The sequence below is a fragment of the Leiobunum rupestre genome, chromosome 2, assembly GCF_980474605.1.
Source record: "Leiobunum rupestre chromosome 2, qqLeiRupe1.1.hap1, whole genome shotgun sequence".
Lineage (NCBI taxonomy): Eukaryota > Metazoa > Arthropoda > Arachnida > Opiliones > Sclerosomatidae > Leiobunum > Leiobunum rupestre.
In genome coordinates this window covers 72078338-72096331 of record NC_143385.1, presented here as the reverse complement: position 1 = coordinate 72096331, position 17994 = coordinate 72078338, and the positions used below count along the sequence as shown (strand labels likewise).

Here is a 17994-nt window from a genome sequence, read left to right as displayed (position 1 = left end):
CTACTAATGTTATTATAATTTTATTGTATATATAAAATTGGACATTTTATTAAAATTACGAAATTTTCCGGTCTAGTTACCATCAGTGAAATTCCTAATAATTTAACTTATTCAACTTGTTTTTAAAATAGAAAGTGAAATTTTAGGTGGGAAAAATTAGAAATCGGTGGAACTATCGCCATCTACAAGCGACTTTTGAAACTATACACGAAAACTATTAAATGGACAGTTATGATATCTAGCAAGACATAAACTACGGTAACATCCGTAAAGAAAAGTATTTACAAATTTACACAGACAACTATTTACATTAATATTATCACAGCGTGGTAACACCAGAAGTAAATGATCCATTTTATTGCAATTAGCTCTAAAACAATGCTATTGCAAAATACAAGGAAATTATATATGTTTACACTTGGAATTCTACCAGGCTGCCAACACACTCGGATAAATGGGCGTGACATAATCTACGTCGAATGTGAGACGTAACGAATATTTTCAAAATTAATTTCCTTTCCACCGCCACAGAAGCAAAAATTAGATGAGACCTCAGAAATAAATTTACTGGAAGATTAAATTTAAGAAACCAAGATTCAGGTCACACCCCTTTGGTTCATGTACACAACACAGCGATTCATTAAATACTGGTCACAGCTAAATGATTCGTTTAATACTGATCGCAGCTAAATGATTTTTTTTAATTCTGATCACAGTTAAATGATTTGTTTAATTCTGATCACAGCTAAATGATTCGTTTAATACGGATCACAGCTAAATGATTCGTTTAATACTGGTCACAGCTAAATGATTCACTTAATACTGGTCACAGCTAAATGATTCATTTCCTTCTGGCCATACCCCTCCGGTTCATGTACTATAGGTTACACCACTATCATTTAAATCTGGTCACAAACATCCTATTATCATTTCCCTCTACTCACAAATCTCCTATTATCATTTAAATCTGGTCACAAACTACCTATTATCCTTTCCTTCTGGTCACAAAACTCCTATTTTAATTTCCTTCTGGTCACAAACCTCCTATTTTCATTTCCTTCTGGTCACAAACCTTCTATTTTCATTTCCTTCTGGTCACAAACCTAATCTTAATTTCCTTCTGATCACCAAACTTATCTTCATTTCCTTCTGGTCACACCGCACTAGCTTCGCAAAGTCTTCAGCTTTCCTCCTCGACTGCCACAAAGTTGGTACTTTCCCTCCTGGCCCTCTTGATCATGTCAGCCGCTTTCTCGGCGATCATGACCGTCGGGGCGTTAGTGTTGCCCGAGACGATGGTGGGCATGACCGAAGCGTCCACCACTCTAAGGCCCTTGACCCCGATGACCCTAAAAAGGTTAAACCAAGATATTTCTTACTTTAAAGCAAGTGTAAGTACCATATTTGCTTGCAACCAAGTGACTGAAGCTACTAAAATCTTCTTACGGATTGGCTCTTTTTAAATGTCGTCTTCGCATAAATTAACTTTTAACCATATTTATTGTATGGGAAATGTAATAGAAGGTTAAAGTTCCCTTAGTACAGTCAAGAATTAATTAAGATACTTAAGAATACTTAATAAGCAAGGGTGGTACCATAAACTAAAGCTATAGCTTCATATTCAATTCCGAAACGTACAATTTTTCTGTTTTTTTATATTTTCAATTGGGCCTCCCCCACGAAACCAAATCATGGCTACGCCACTGTCTTAGTACCTCAGTTCATTTTTGGTATAGTGTTATTGGTCAAAATATTATTATGTATAACCATTTTCTGGGGTCTTTGTCACTCTGCATTTTAGTACGCATAGCCACCAATAGATGGCTTCATAGATAGCGAAGAGTTATAATCTGTTAAAAGGCTTAATTTTATCTGCAACCGCTAACCTGGTCCCCAGGGTATAGAGGAAGAGTATATAGAGCGCTTCGTCGTTGTCTGTTCTGGGAATATTGAGCGATCTATCTGGTGGGGCTGCAGGTTAAACTTAAAAACGTAATTTTTTTAAATCAATATTAAACTTAAGCGCCGAAATATATTTTGCCTTTGGACAACTTGTTTCCTAATTTTTTTTAAAAGTTATATGTATACACTTGGAATGCATCGTGCTACGAAAGCTGCTCCAGAAACGAGGCGGGGCTTAAGCTACGTTGAGTGTAAGACGTCACGCGTTCGTTTAAATAATTGGCTGCCTGCCATCTCTTAACAAAATTCAGAAAATAGGCTTACCATCGATTATCTCTCACACTAAATATCTTCCATATATCTAATTCAGCGTAAAATCTTGGAGGAATAAAACAAGTATACAGGAGTTGCGGAGAGCTGCGAAATCGGTTTCGTCAGTGACCGTGAACTCGCGCGAGACGGAGGGGTTCAAACGCGACTAGCGCCAACTGCATACGGAATTTTGCAACTATTCTCATTTTATAGCATTGTTTTCGCGCCGTCTGGTTTGTTTTGAAACATTTCTAAATTTTTTGCGCATTTTTCCAAAATGACTCGTATTTGTTTGGAGGAATAAAACAAACCAGACGACGCGAAAACAATGCTATAAAATGAGAATAGTTACAAAATTCCGTATGCAGTTGGCGCTAGTCGCGTTTGAACCCCTCCGTCTCGCGCGAGTTCACGGTCACTGACGAAACCGATTTCGCAGCTCTCCGCAACTCCTGTATACTTGTTTTATTCCTCCAAGGTATAATGACGTATTTAGATGGTTAAAAAAGGGAACGTCTATTCAAGACAAGGCTTAACGTCAACCAGGAGCCGAGTCTAGCTTAGCACGTCGAGAGCGAAATCTCTATCAGAATCAGCATGGTCACCATATCCATTCCTAGTGTATAGATATATAGTTTCCTGCTTACCTTAGTTCCGGGTCCACCACGGCAGTTTTGTCTTGTACGGAGCCCATCTTGCACGTGCCCACCGGATGGTAAAAGGTGACGGTGACGGTTCGGGCCACGCATTCGACGAAGGCATCAGAGTAAGGGTCCAGGCCTTTGCAACCTTCGAATTTAATCTCGGGTAACGTGGCGCCTAGTTTCTGGAACGCCTTTGTGTCCGTGCCTAAGTTCCACGCCTTCCAGATACCTAAGAAATTAGAATGTTACACATGTCGTAGAGGGGAAACCCTGCTACCAAATTGCTTTCCCTACAAAACCGGACTGTCAAATAGGCCTTTGTAATAATATCTAATTTGCATATAGCGATTCATTATTAGCATAAATAAGTTTGACACATTTCTTATGTCTTTTTTTGACCAAATTTCTCTAGCGTTTAGTTTATGAGGGGATAATTTTTTTTCGATTTACACGATGATATTCGCGACCGGAAACTATCGCTACGCCCCCTGTGGTTCGCCATTGAAAGCTAGCTTGATAGCGGCTTAATCATTATACTTCGTTATACATCGTTTGCTTGTATTTTGATAAGTTCATTTAAGAAAAAAAGTTATTATGACTTTTTAATTTTGTTGTAGCAGACGCTAGATCATAGGCGCTACCTCGGGGAAGCTAGCGGCGTTACGCCACCTAGAGTTTGTTTTTGGTAAACCAACATAAAACCATACATTTTGACAATTTTTAAATCCCTGGTTTTATGAGAACGGAGTCAGATAGGTAATAACCTCAAATTTGTTTAGGGCTCAGCAGGGTACATGGCGACGTAAGAAGAGAGAGAATAGGCTAGCCATAGAAAACGTGAATGTAGGAGGTGCCGGCTGTACACAATAGAGCTAAGTCTACGCTCAGCTACAAGTTTCCTCTACACGTTTTCTGGAGCAGACTTAACCTCTCTATTGGACTGCAGATTCTATGGGCTTTTTAACCTTCCTATAGTACCGTCCAATCTATTTGTGCCATCGTCAGGTACCCTGTTGTACCAAGAGATCTGGTAAGCAAGTGCTTTATCCGCCATTAGCATCCCTTAGTTATTTTCTTGTAGCGAGGCGAAAGTGCTAAGTAGTGTTGGCTGATATCTTAATTTAACCGATACTAACCAATTATTACCGATACCTAACCTATTATTACCGATATCTAACCGATTATTACCGATATCTAACAGATTATTACCGATATCTAACCGATTATTACCGATATCTAACCGATTATTACCGATATCTAACCGATTATTACCGATATATAACCGATTATTACCGATATCTAACCGATTATTACCGATATCTAACCGATTATTACCGATATATAACCGATTATTACCGATATCTAACCGATTAGTTGATCGACCATATATAAAGAAGTTCATGATGTAAATGAGAGAAAATGCAGGGTAAACCGAAATTAGTAAATTTTTCAAATAAGTAAGAGAAACTCACCATCGACCATGACATCGATGTCCTCTCGTTCGCTGTAGTATCGTGGGTCGATGACGGGGTGTTCGAGGGGATTGGCTGATCGCAGCCGAACAAACCCGCGACTCTTGGGTCTTAGCAGCAACGGGAAGATGACGAACCCTTCTGAAGTGCCATAACTCCGCAAGGACTCCGCCAACTGTGGACAGTTACACATTTTTCATTAAAATAAATGACCCCAAATTAAAGAATAACATTAAGAACCTGTTTAGGTTACCGAAAACGTACGAGTCTACTTACAAGGAGAGTACCTGTGACGTTTTACCTTCCCCCACTCGTGCTAGAGAGAAAATTCGACCAAGTACAAACACACTAAGGTCTTCTTTCAAAGCGAAACCCTCCATTACTCCCAATTAAATCACGCCATCTAATATCCGTTGTAAGCACATTTTTTTATCTTTCGATAAAACGTCTATAATTAGTTACGGTTAAGTTAAATTTAACTCTTTATTTTAGCTCGTGCTACTTAAATTAAAGCTGAATATATTGATTTAATTTTTTAACTCAACGTAATAAGCAAAATACTATTTAGATTGTCACTAATGAAAGATGTTTAAAACAAATTCGCGACAGATGGCGTTACTTCTTGACTCTGTAAACGGGTTGACACATACGTTCTCAATAACCTAAGGACGTTGTTGTTAACATACGTCATTGTTGACGTTGGATATCCTTTCGGTAGCAAAAGGGAAGGCGGACAACGCCAATGGCAGGAAGTGGTATCTGGAAAATTAACCATTCGACAAAAATTAAAATCGTGTCTGGTATCGCGATATAAATAAAACTACGTTTCAATATTGCGTTTAAAACTAGCTATCGAAAAATATTTAATGTTAGTTTATTCAGACAACTAAAATTCTTCGCTACAGCAGGGCTCACGACAAAGAAATAGAAAGAAGAGAGATTAAGCTAGCCATAGAAAATCTGTCGGGGAACTACAATAAAGCTATGTCTACACTCTTATAAGTTTCCTCTACACGTTTTCTGGGATTGTAGTTCTATGGGCTTTTTACCCTTTCTGTAGTATCGTCCAATCAATTGGTTCCTTCGTCAGGTAGCCTGTTGTACCCATATATCTAGTAAGCAAGTACTGTATCCGCCTTTACCATCCCCTTTTTGCAATTGCTTTTACATCATCGGGCTCTCAACAAAATCTATCAAGTACGAACTTGTAACTTGACTACCTAGGTTTTTGCTACAGCACGGTGGACAACGAGAAAATAAAAAGCTTCTTATTTTTCCGTTTTCATGTACTAAGATTTATAACCAAAAACTCCAAAGCGAATGCTAACTACCCTCTTCGTGTACCAGCGTGCACGAATCGGTTTCGAACTAATCCATTGCTATATCCAATCACTTCTTTTCCTTCTTCGTGTACCCTGATGTATAACCAAAAATTATCAAGCGAGATCTAACTACATAACGCTGCTTCACGATAATATAAATCCTTTTATCTAAAATAATGATAGCCTACTGTATATCGGGCCATGTTGGATCAGTGTTGTACTTGGTATTGATGAAAGCCAGAGCTTCTACTCCTCCAAGTAAGGCTAAAGGACCGGTACCGTTCTTGAAGAGTTCCACCAAGAGATTAGAATCTCCGTACACCATGTCCGGTGTCACAGCGACGTTGCTGATATTCACGTTCAGTTGAATACCGCCGGAACAGACGTGGTCTTGCAGGTTCTCACCGACTCCCGGCAAGTCTGCTACAATTGGAATCTAAACATAAAATTTGGTTTTTACCCATCTGGCAACGAGGCGAAGAGCATTAGCTAGGCTCGGTAAACATTTAGCACGCGGAAGATAGCGAACTTACATAATTACTGTTTCTCAAATATAATTATAAACTTATGGTTACAATGGCCAGTACCTTGAACTTGTCCAACTCCTTGGCGGGTCCTATCCCGGACAGTTTCAGAAGTTGGGGACTGTTGATGGCTCCACCGGACAGAATGACCTCTTGGCGGGCGAAGACTTGGTGCGAGGTGCCATTGTGTTCGAACCGAACTGACCTCGCCCTCTTATTTTCATCGAATTCGATCTTAGTGACCATCGCGAAGGTCATGATGTCCACGTTGGGTCTGTGACTCGCTGGACGCAAGTACGCCAGAGCGGTACTGCACCTGAGTCCATCTCGAATGGTGCCTTGAGCCCTGGCAAAACCTAATAGAACCAAAAAAGTTGTAATGAAATGTGAAACATTTTGAAAATTTTAAACATTTTCAGAGAGTTAAGTTGATAAGTTACAATTTTCCTAGAGCTAACTCAACAGTCTCCATTCCCATAAATAATTTTGAAAATACAAACGACGAAACTAAATAATTAACTAGTTATTTAGCAATTTAATTATTTTGTGGTGAGTTATGATAATGAATTTTCTTACTTTTTCGTGGTGAAGCAGGCTACACGAAGTTGGAAACAGTGATTAAACTGTACTAATGCAAAAGTAGTAGCATAAGACTGCAATCCTGTGCCCTGCTTATCGAAAATACTTGCAGGCTAGCTCCTACTACCACTATTACTACTACTACTACCACTATTATTACTACTACCAAAAGTGACATAATTACCAAATGTGTGTCAATCGGACCTATTTCTGAATGAATGTTACGAGTGAAATACAAGTTGGGAGGGGAGAAGGGAAAGTATGCCTTGGGGAGGGAAGGAAGTTAAAACCAACAAATAACGCCTCGTAGTGATAAACGGAGGAACTAAGTAGCACTGGTCAAAGTTAGTGATTTTTTATTTTCCATCGTTCTGTGGAGATGCTAATACCATAGACTAAAAAAAGATCCAGAAAGGCGAAAATAAATAGTCTTTTTATGTGGTCGTCGATCTCGAGTCGAGCATTCATTAAACCTCTAGCATACGAAAGTACAGGAATTGTCACACTTTTGGTAGTTATGTCACTTTTGCTACTACTAACTGCTGCGCCATCTCAAGATTGTTTACTAAACCACGGCCAACTTTGATCTCTCGCGCATCTCTCGCGCTTCAGCGGCAATCTCATTCTATGACGTTTCTGTGTTAACCTATGAGCAAAAGATGTGTATGGCGTCAGCGCCCCTAGCGGATTATTAATTTTAGAATAGTTTTTACATTGAAGCCAACATAAAAACCGAGCGTGGCGCTGAACTCCTACAGGTTAAGGTACAATTTATAGGGGGAAAATCCTTGCTCGCGGAATTTCGACGAATGTGTTGGCCGCTGTAGCGCGAACAGCGCGTGATCAAAGTTGGCCGTGACTAAACTTAGCAAAGCTTGCAGTACTCTAGATAAATGGTGGTTCTCAACGATAATAGAGATGGCATTACTGTTATTACAATAATTTACAGTTGGTTGAATCTTTTCAAAGTACTTAAGAAAAGTTTAACCTGTTTGTTGATGTCCATTGATATCGGTGACGTTGTATCCCATTTCTTTTCCTGCCTCCAGGAAGGCCTCTCCTAAGATGGTCGAGTACTTGGGTTGGGTAATGGTCAAGGGTCCGCCTTTACCGTGGTATTCCGGTTCGATAACGGTAGGGCCGTCTCTGTTGTCCTCGGCTTTCATGAAATACGGCAGGACCTGGTCCCAGCCCCATCCTTCGCCTCCCAAACTCTCCCACAGGTCGTAGTCTTTGCGGTTACCGCGGACGTAGATGTTAAAGTTGATGTTCGACGATCCTCCGAGTACTTTACCCCTGGGCCAGTAACTTCTCTAAATAATATAAGAGGTGAAGCTTGAAATAACGAATATTTTCGTGTTTCAAGCCGATTAGGGCGACCGAGCGATGTGCCTTTTCTACTAGGTGGTTTTTTCCGCCTGTTCTGGGATTTTTCTACTAGGTGGGTTTTTTCCGCCTGTTCTGGGATTTTTCTACTAGGTGGGGTTTCTCTGCCTGTTCTGGGATTTTTCTACTAGGTGGGTTTTTTTCGCCTGTTCTGGGATTTTCTACTAGGTGGGTTTTTTCCCCGCCTGCTCTGGGATTTTCTACTAGGTGGGTTTTTTCCGCCTGCTCTGGGATTTTTCTACTAGGTGGGTTTTTTTCGCCTGCTCTGGGATTTTTCTACTAGGTGGGTTTTTTTTCGCCTGCTCTGGGATTTTCTACTATGTGGGTTTTTCCCGCCTGTTCTGGGATTTTTCTACTAGGTGGGTTTTTCCCGCCTGTTCTGGGATTTTCTACTAAGTGGGGTTTTTCCGCCTGTTCTGGGATTTTCTACTAAGTGGGGTTTTTCCGCCTGTTCTGGGATTTTCTACTAGGTGGGGTTTTTCCGCCTGTTCTGGGATTTTCTACTAGGTGGGTTTTTTTCGCCTGTTCTGGGATTTTCCTACTAGGTGGGTTTTTTTCGCCTGTTCTGGGATTTTCTACTAGGTGGGGTTTTTTTTCGCCTGTTCTGGGATTTTCTACTAGGTGGGGGTTTTTTTCGCCTGTTCTGGGATTTTCTACTAGGTGGGTTTTTTTCGCCTGTTCTGGGATTTTCTACTAGGTGGGGTTTTTTTTCGCCTGTTCTGGGATTTTCTACTAGGTGGGTTTTTTCGCCTGTTCTGGGATTTTCTACTAGGTGGGGGTTTTTTTCGCCTGTTCTGGGATTTTCTACTAGGTGGGTTTTTTCCGCCTGTTCTGGGATTTTCTACTAGGTGGGTTTTTTCCGCCTGTTCTGGGATTTTCTACTAGGTGGGTTTTTTTTTTTCGCCTGTTCTGGGATTTTCTACTAGGTGGGGGTTTTTTTCGCCTGTTCTGGGATTTTCTACTAGGTGGGGTTTTTTTTCGCCTGTTCTGGGATTTTCTACTAGGCGGGTTTTTTTTCGCCTGTTCTGGGATTTTCTACTAGGCGGGGTTTTTTTTCGCCTGTTCTGGGATTTTCTACTAGGCGGGTTTTTTTTTCGCCTGTTCTGGGATTTTCTACTAGGTGGGGTTTTTTTTTCGCCTGTTCTGGGATTTTTTACTAGACGGTTTTTTTTTCGCCTGTTCTGGGATTTTCTACTAGGTGGGTTTTTTTTTCGCCTGTTCTGGGATTTTCTACTAGGCGGGGTTTTTTTCGCCTGTTCTGGGATTTTCTACTAGGCGGGTTTTTTTTTCGCCTGTTCTGGGATTTTCTACTAGGTGGGGTTTTTTTTTCGCCTGTTCTGGGATTTTTTACTAGACGGGTTTTTTTTTCGCCTGTTCTGGGATTTTCTACTAGGTGGGGTTTTTTTTCGCCTGTTCTGGGATTTTCTACTAGGTGGGTTTTTTTTTCGCCTGTTCTGGGATTTTCTACTAGGTGGGGTTTTTTTTCGCCTGTTCTGGGATTTTCTACTAGGTGGGGTTTTTTTTCGCCTGTTCTGGGATTTTCTACTAGGTGGGGGATTTTTTCGCCTGTTCTGGGATTTTCTACTAGGTGGGGTTTTTTTTCGCCTGTTCTGGGATTTTCTACTAGGTGGGGTTTTTTTTTCGCCTGTTCTGGGATTTTCTACTAGGTGGGGTTTTTTTTTCGCCTGTTCTGGGATTTTCTACTAGGTGGGGGTTTTTTTTTTCGCCTGTTCTGGGATTTTCTACTAGGCGGGTTTTTTTTCCCGCCTGTTCTGGGATTTTCTACTAGGCGGGGTTTTTTTTTCGCCTGTTCTGGGATTTTCTACTAGGTGGGTTTTTTTTCGACTGTTCTGGGATTTTCTACTAGGTGGGTTTTTTTCGCCTGTTCTGGGATTTTCTACTAGGCGGGTTTTTTTTTCGCCTGTTCTGGGATTTTCTACTAGGCGGGTTTTTTTTTCGCCTGTTCTGGGATTTTCTACTAGGTGGGTTTTTTTTTCGCCTGTTCTGGGATTTTCTACTAGGTGGGGTTTTTTTTCGCCTGTTCTGGGATTTTCTACTAGGTGGGTTTTTTTTTCGCCTGTTCTGGGATTTTCTACTAGGTGGGTTTTTTTCGCCTGTTCTGGAATTTTCTACTAGGTGGGTTTTTTTTTCGCCTGTTCTGGGATTTTTGAGCACGTTAAAAAGTGTAGCCATATGACGTCATTTTACTTCAATTCTGTATTGACGAAAAACACGAGTTGGAGTAACAAGGGAGTAGTTAAAGGTTAAAGGTTATTTACAAAAAGCTTGCCTCGTGTGAAGAGGTCTAAACGAGTCATGTTTTCGTTTAAGCAGTCGACAAAGCTAGATTACACCCTCTACACCTCCTTTCGAGGAGGAGTAAAAAGTGTAACCTTAGAGCTCTGGAACAAGCTAACAAAATTCTGGACAGGGTAAATCTTACCCCGAGAACAGGCGAATAAAACGTTTTAGGGTAAAAGGTTTACACTTTTTGTCCTCGGACAAGCGAAAAAAACCACCTATTTAAGACAAGGTTTCGCATCAAAATGTGGACCCCGCCACTCCCTCTCACTGTGTCAATTATTCTACATCACCTAGTAGCAGGAAACTATATAGGTATACACTTGGAATGTCTAAGGAAGATTTTTACGGCCGTGATGAAGCTCGTAGAAACGGGCGTGTCTTAAAGCGGGAAAACTCACGAGAAAAACTCTGGCGCCTCGCTACCCTCATTCGACGAAAACTCGTCATTAAGCCTAGTCATGGTTATTATATTATTAGCTTACCTGATTATCTCTTTTATAACCATGCAAATACCTGAAATTAGGTGTCACTACTCTTCTTTCGCGAAGAACATTATTATTAGGGTACGAGCGATTGACGGGCAGCGCCTCTAGAGGCGAGCTCGCGCGTAACTTGGTCCCCGCCCCCCCCCCCCATTGAAATTAGTGTAAAGTTGGCGATAATTAAACGTTAATTAACCTACCAAATGATATAAGAAATATTCAACTGACAATTTTTCCCGTTTATATGAACTTAAATGTAATATAAAATCGTCTTGAAAAATCGTTTATCGCTTTATAACATTCAAAAATAATATTTTTCCCGCACCATGTAGATAACCGAGAATCTGCTCGTCTAGGTAAAGTTTGCGTTGTCAACGCGCGTATTAGAAAGCAAATGAAATCTTGCCCAGTCTTAAGCCTCGGTTAAATCTACCGCGTATTTTGAAACGGAAAAACCATAGAAATAGAAATTAGACTAGAAGCACTGCCCTTTCCTCCAATCCCAAGGGAAACAGCCGAGCTAGAAGGCTGACATTAGGGTGAAATCGCGATGTACGCGCCATCTGACAAACGCATTAAACATTGTCGCCATGGCTACGACGCGAATATCCCCCGTCCGTTAAACGTTCAGCGTAAAATCTCGTCCAATGAAATTTGTACACGACACTGCGTTAGCCTGTTTAAAGGTTAGGTTGTTGCCGATAACTAGCTTATACCGTTTGGAGCATTCACTACTTTTTATTGTACGCATTTACACGTTTTTGATGTATGAAATAGAAGCTACAAAAGTTAACATTTGCATTTAGTTATAAATTTACATTGTTTTGTGTTTCCTTAAGGGTAGGCATTTTTCTAATTTGATAATAGCAGACGCAATCCAATAGGTGGAGCCGCAGCGCCTTCTAGACCAAACCTGTTCGTGGCTGGCTTCAAAAGGGTGGAACCACATTTTAACACGAAACAAATAACACACCAATTACAAAATCACTCTTAAAGACTAGCAGACCTATTTTGCTTCGAAACCAGGGTTGGACATAAAGATATTTTTTTACTAGTCAGCCTGACTAGTGAGCCTCCTACCTTAAATTATTTTAGCAGTCACTGACTGGGGGTAAAAATGGGGGTATAAAAACAATAAGGACAGCGAACATTTTGTTGTACCCGTCAGAATTAAAATAGAAGTTTATTATAATAATAATAATAATAATCAGCTAGGCTAATACCCAAGGCACCACCTTAGGCCTAAGTCATCATGCGACTTTTAAATCCATTAATCCAGGTGGCCGGGTTACAATGCGTAGGAGGGTGGTGGCAAGCCCTTCACGCCACGCTAGCCAACAGCTCCCTACACTAACTATTACCGTTAACCTCGACAAGTTTATCACTTGAGTTACATGATGTTATTTTTCTAAATAAAAAGGGATTTATGATTGATGAATTTATGATACGCCATATTCGCCATTATTTAATATTTAGGTAAATTTTTCACTAGTAAAATTGACTAGTGAGAACTTAGGTTTCGATTAATTTTAGTAGTCAAAGCATTTATTTTAGTTGTCAAATGCCGTGACTAGTGCCTTATGTCCAACACTGTTCGTAACTGCACCACCACCCACTAGAGTATTTGAAAAATCGTACCTTTCCCTTGAGTCCGAAACAGGAGTGTTTCTGAGGTTCGGTTTGGTAGCCCCAGTCAAGTCCGGTCCGAAATAGCCACAGGGCAGCGAAGGGGATTTCGTTCATCAGATGCGGCCGGCCACCGGCCTCCAGAACCAGCACGGACACATCCGGATCTTCAGACAGTCGGTAGGCCAGCGTGGACCCAGCCGATCCGGCCCCAACTAGACATTTAATCAGTAATTAAAGCAAATGTCGTTTCCATCCATAGGGCTGTTCAGAGACATTCCGGGCTCCGGGGTTAATTAAGTCATTGCTGGGCCTTCTAACTTAAATTATCAAGGGGCCGTTTGGGTGAAAATTAGTCAATGGGCCCCTAAAAGGAACGCTTCTGGGCCCTTTTTCTCTGCACAGCCCTGTCCATCCCAGCCGCTATAATAGCTGCTAAAGCTACAACGCGTATTGAAATCGCTTGTCCTTGTGATCGGTTCTTTATAAATGCTGAGTTAAAGCAAATGGCTGGTCTAGTGTATAGTACTTTGATGCAGTGCCGCCAAAAGCGAGCACGAAAGGCCGTGCAGAAGGGGGAGTGCAAAATACCGGGGGATCGGCAAAAAAGGGCCCGGAAGCGTGCCTTTTAGGGGCTCGGTACAATAGGGGCCCATCGGCTTGCCCTTCACCGATAACAATTTCAGTTAGAAGGGCCCGCGATGAGATAATTTGGACCGGGGCCCGAAATGTCTCTGCACGGCCCTCATAAAAAACAAATTCCGGGCCCCAAGAGAGCAGTTACTATTGGAGATAGCTATATTTTTCCGGAGAGAAACCCTGGAGAAGTGTCAGTCGTTTATTCAAACACGGGCCCCAGGGCTACATGGCCCCCGTTAATTTGTACCGGCTTCTCCCCTCTTTTGTCGGGCCCGCCTGGATGGTACGATAGTTAGTAGTACAACATAGTGCATTAGGTCTGATTGGTTAAGATTTCCAAATCTAGTCTCTCGAATTCAATACGTTCACCGTCTTATGACTTAGGCTTAGCGCCAAATTTAAATATTAAATTATAATGAATACTCTTTGATTGAACAAAAATAAATGAAAAAACACTGAGATTATGTTTATCAACGGAGATTGTAGTAGATACATGTAAACTATTTTTTTACAGAGTTAAGAGTAATTTTGTTCGCCGTTAATCTGAGAAATCACAAATATTTCGCGGAGAGACTACGATAGGGGGCGACACTTTACGGGGTCGTTTTGGTGTAATACGGAAAAGCATCCAAGGGGTTTTCTTTCGAGCCAACACTTGATTTAAAAGGATTGTAAATTCGCATTTCTGTAACGAGGTTTAACAGAAGCTAGGGGAAATTAGCGCAATAGTTTTTCATTATATTTCAGATTACTGCCACCAGGGTAAGCAGAAGCTAGAGGGGATCGGCACTAGTTACGTTAAAATAGGGATGCACCGATATGGGTACAGTCGATATATCGCCCGTAATATCGGACGATAGAAGCAACTGAAGTGGAGGGATTCTGTTTACTTGTAGAAGTTTTCAAACCAGAGGTTTTTAATCATAATATTAGGCTTATTATCGAAATAAAAATTATTTTTTTTACGCGCGCGCGACCCGACGTTTTAAGAAGAATTTACAAGGAGCCTTCGGTTTCGTATCGTTTTTCTACTACATAGGCTTGTATATGCGTATTTCAATTACTTCTGCGTAGGACTTTTTCCTGCTTTTAATCCCAGATGTAAAGAAATGTATTACAGACAATTAGCCAATGATACGCTTCGCATTTTCTGACGTCATGGGTGCCGAAAAGAATTTTAGAAGTCTGGAAATTCGCCGAAAAACTCGATTTCCACCATTTCGACTTCTTTTTATAATAATTCAAAGACCACTTAATCGATTTTGATGAAATTTTATGTACTTGCTATAAAATGTTTACTCTTTCTAATGAATCATTAATTAGCCATAGCTAAAATTTCGTGCAACCAACACTTTAAATGTTTTACTTGAAAATATTTTTCTAATACGGGTATCGGCCAATATCGGCTTCGCTTAAGCCGATATTGGCCGATATCGATATTAGAAAAATAGGCCGATATATCGGCGCAACCCTACGTTAAAAACAATTCGATTTTTCGATTTCGTTTCTATTACCTTTAGTTTATATTACAGTAACTTCTGACTCTTTTTATACGGTCAATATATTAAATTTACTGACCTATGACGTAATCATATTCTCTTTGGGCTTCTGTGGTCAAGATGGGCAGGGCCCGATGTTCCTTGCGGACGTAATTCAAAGAGAAAATAGCCAGCAACAGACCCAGAGTGGACCTCACGTCGAACAGTCTTGGTTCCATTTTGTTCTCTGATAAAACCAAAATAGTTCACCGGCTTTATAGAAATTTCTATTTTAAATTAGGAAGACCTTGAATTTATTTCCAACAATTTTTTTATAATAAAATACACCAATTTTTGTTACAAAATAACCTTGAATTTGATAAAGAAAATGCAATAATTCGATTTTGGGTAAAAATATCGATAAAAAATGTAACTAAATTATTTCGAATAAGCAGATCCGGTACTGTCAAATTAATGACTTAAGTAACCGAAATTAAAGTTGTCATTGTTAATTTCAATATTATTTTACTATCATATGAAATAAGCATTTCCGTTATCATCAAAAAAATATAAATATAAAATCTTGGTTATAGCCATTGAAGCGTAACATGTTTTCGACTGTTAGCTCCGCCGTGAACCATTTTACAACCAGAAGGACTTGTTACGAGACATTATTTTTTTCAGCATATTGAAATCAGTATTGCGCCACCAGGTGGTGCCAAAATTAGTAAATACAATAAGTTTAAAAGTTAACGAGAGAAGCATTTTCATCTCCGTACAATGCTAATTTCATTCACTTTTGGCGAATCATTTAATCGTGATTTAACCGTGTAAATATTTAAACGTGATTTAACCGTGTAATGATTTAATCGTGATTTAACCGTGTAATTAATCGTGATTTAACCGTGTAATTAATCGTGATTTAACCGTGTAATTAATCGTGATTTAACCTTGTAATGATTAAATCGTGATTTAACCTTGTAATGATTAAATCGTGATTTAACCACGCAATGATTTAATCGTGATTTAACCACGTAATGTTTTAATCATGATTTATTCATTTAATTATTATTTATATTTAATCATTCAATCATTTAATTTTGATTTAATCATTCAATCATTTAATTTTGATTTAATCATTCAATCATTTAATTTTGATTTAATCATTCAATCATTTAATTTTGATTTAATCATTCAATCATTTAATTTTGATTTAATCATTCAATCATTTAATTTTGATTTAATCATTCAATCATTTAATTTTGATTTAATCATTCAATCATTTAAATTTGATATATTCATTTAATCAATAAATTTGATTTATTCATTTAATCAATAAATTTGATTTATTCATTTAATCATTTAAATTTGATTTATTCATTTAATCATTATTTATATTTAATCATTCAATCATTTAATTTTGATTTAATCATTCAATCATTTAAATTTGATTTATTCATTTTATCATTTAAATTTGATTTATTCATTTAATCATTTAAATTTGATTTATTCATTCAAACATTGAATTTGGATTTTTTTATTCAATCATTTAGATTTGATTTATTCTTTCAATCATTGAATTTTGATTTTTTTATTCAATCATTTAAATTTTGAAATAATAATTCAATCATTTAATCGTAATTTCATTATTTCATTATTTAATCATGATTTAATCGCTCAGCACCAGATGGAAAGGGTATTAATTCAGCATATTTCATCTAGCTTCATAAAATAAATATCGATTAACAATTCCCTCTTTGTAATTTGTCAATGGAACGGTTAAAAATCTATCGAACAGTATTGCAAAATAAATTTAAAATTATTCCCTCTAATTTTTTTTTTGGCTTCAGCTAACGTTCAATTTTTATTCCTTAATACGGTAGAGAAATTGTGGACAACCTACCTTTCGAGGTTCCAAAAACGTAAAAAAGCTCTTGTGAATTCTGGAGCGTTTATATAAGGGACATACATTTTAGGTTAGCATCTAAAACCTAATAAAGTTTACACTTTTTCCAAAAAATAAATGAAATATGTTATCCCCAAAATCCAACGGGTTTTAGTATAGTAAATCGGTTAGTTCAATCGTCTCTTCGTGGTGTGGTCATCTGGTCAAGGGTAGCAGAACAGGGCATCCACACTTCAAAAACTGCCCTCTTCATCAATACAAATAAAGTTTATAAAATAACCCCTTAAAAATGTTGGAAAGAATTGGACCTCACGCGCGTTTGTGACCTCTTAAAGACGCGGATCGCAGATTTCCCCGAGTGGTTTTAAATGTAAAATGAAAAATATTTGTATTGTTAATTGTCGTTATAGTGGTGTATGGAAAATCGAGATTTCCAACTGGTTTTATTTTTTCTTATACCCAAGAACTGATTCTAATCTTTATATCAATCGAATTAGTCATTGTAATAATAATTATAATTATTATCATTATCATTTTAATTGTTATTATTATTATTGGTTATTAAATCACTTTTTATTGGGTATTAAATTTGATATTTTATGATTATTAAATATTTTTTTGGATAATTATAAATAAATTAAAAATATTTAGTATTAAAATAAAATTTTTCTTGGGTGTTAAATAAAAAATATTGGGAAATTAATTTAAAATTTTTTTTATTGGGTAATAAATAAAAATATTGGGAAATTAATTAAAACAAATTTTTATTGGGTAATAAATAAAATTAAACATTTTGTGAGTATCAAAATTACTAAACATTTTGTGAGTATCAAATTTATTAAACATATTGTGAGTATCAAAATTACTAAACATTTTGTGAGTATCAAAATTACTAAACATTTTGGGAGTATCAAAATTACTAAACATTTTGTGAGTATCAAATTTATTAAACATTTTGTGAGTATCAAATTTATTAAACATTTTGTGAGTATCAAATTTATTACACATTTTGTGAGAATCAAATTTACTAAACATTTAGTAAGTATCAAATTTATTAAACATTTTATGGGGATCAAATGAAACATTTTATAGGGATCAAATGAAACATTTTTATGGGAAAAAATGAAACCTTTTTATGGGGAACAAATGAAACATTTTTATGGGAAAAAATGAAACATTTTATAGGGATCAAATGAAACATTTTTATGGGAAAAAATGAAACCTTTTTATGGGGAACAAATGAAACATTTTATGGGGATCAAATGAAACATTTTATGAGGATCAAATTATACATTTAATGGGTATCAAATGAAACATTTAATGGGTATCAAATGAAACATTTTATGGGTATCAAATGAAACATTTTATGGGTATCAAATGAAACATTTTATGGGGATAAAATTAAACATTTAATGAGT

The 17994-nt window shown here is 37.9% G+C and overlaps 1 protein-coding gene across 1 annotated transcript; it reads right to left on the bottom strand.

Annotated features, from left to right (window-relative positions):
• Positions 1-867: 867 nt before the first annotated feature.
• On the bottom strand, positions 868-14909 carry LOC149958957 (glucose dehydrogenase [FAD, quinone]-like). Its single transcript, XM_090167295.1, has 9 exons — positions 14771-14909; positions 12566-12768; positions 7744-8068; positions 6240-6532; positions 5841-6088; positions 5017-5089; positions 4331-4505; positions 2862-3087; positions 868-1349 (listed from the first exon to the last, which is right to left on the bottom strand). Exons 1-9 carry the CDS (start codon positions 14907-14909, stop codon positions 1181-1183), a joined length of 1851 nt encoding a protein of 616 aa, XP_090023421.1. The 3' UTR covers positions 868-1180.
• Positions 14910-17994: the final 3085 nt, after the last annotated feature.

Bases quoted from the DNA above. Each gene is read 5' to 3' on its own strand.
- LOC149958957 (XM_090167295.1), bottom strand. From the start codon at position 14,909: ATGGAACCAAGACTGTTCGACGTGAGGTCCACTCTGGGTCTGTTGCTG. The intron at 8,069-12,565 runs GTACGATTTTTC...TATATTATTTAG, and splicing joins GTTTCGGACTCAAGGGAAAG to AGAAGTTACTGGCCCAGGGG. The intron at 6,089-6,239 runs GTACTGGCCATT...TTTTATGTTTAG, and splicing joins AGGAGTTGGACAAGTTCAAG to ATTCCAATTGTAGCAGACTT.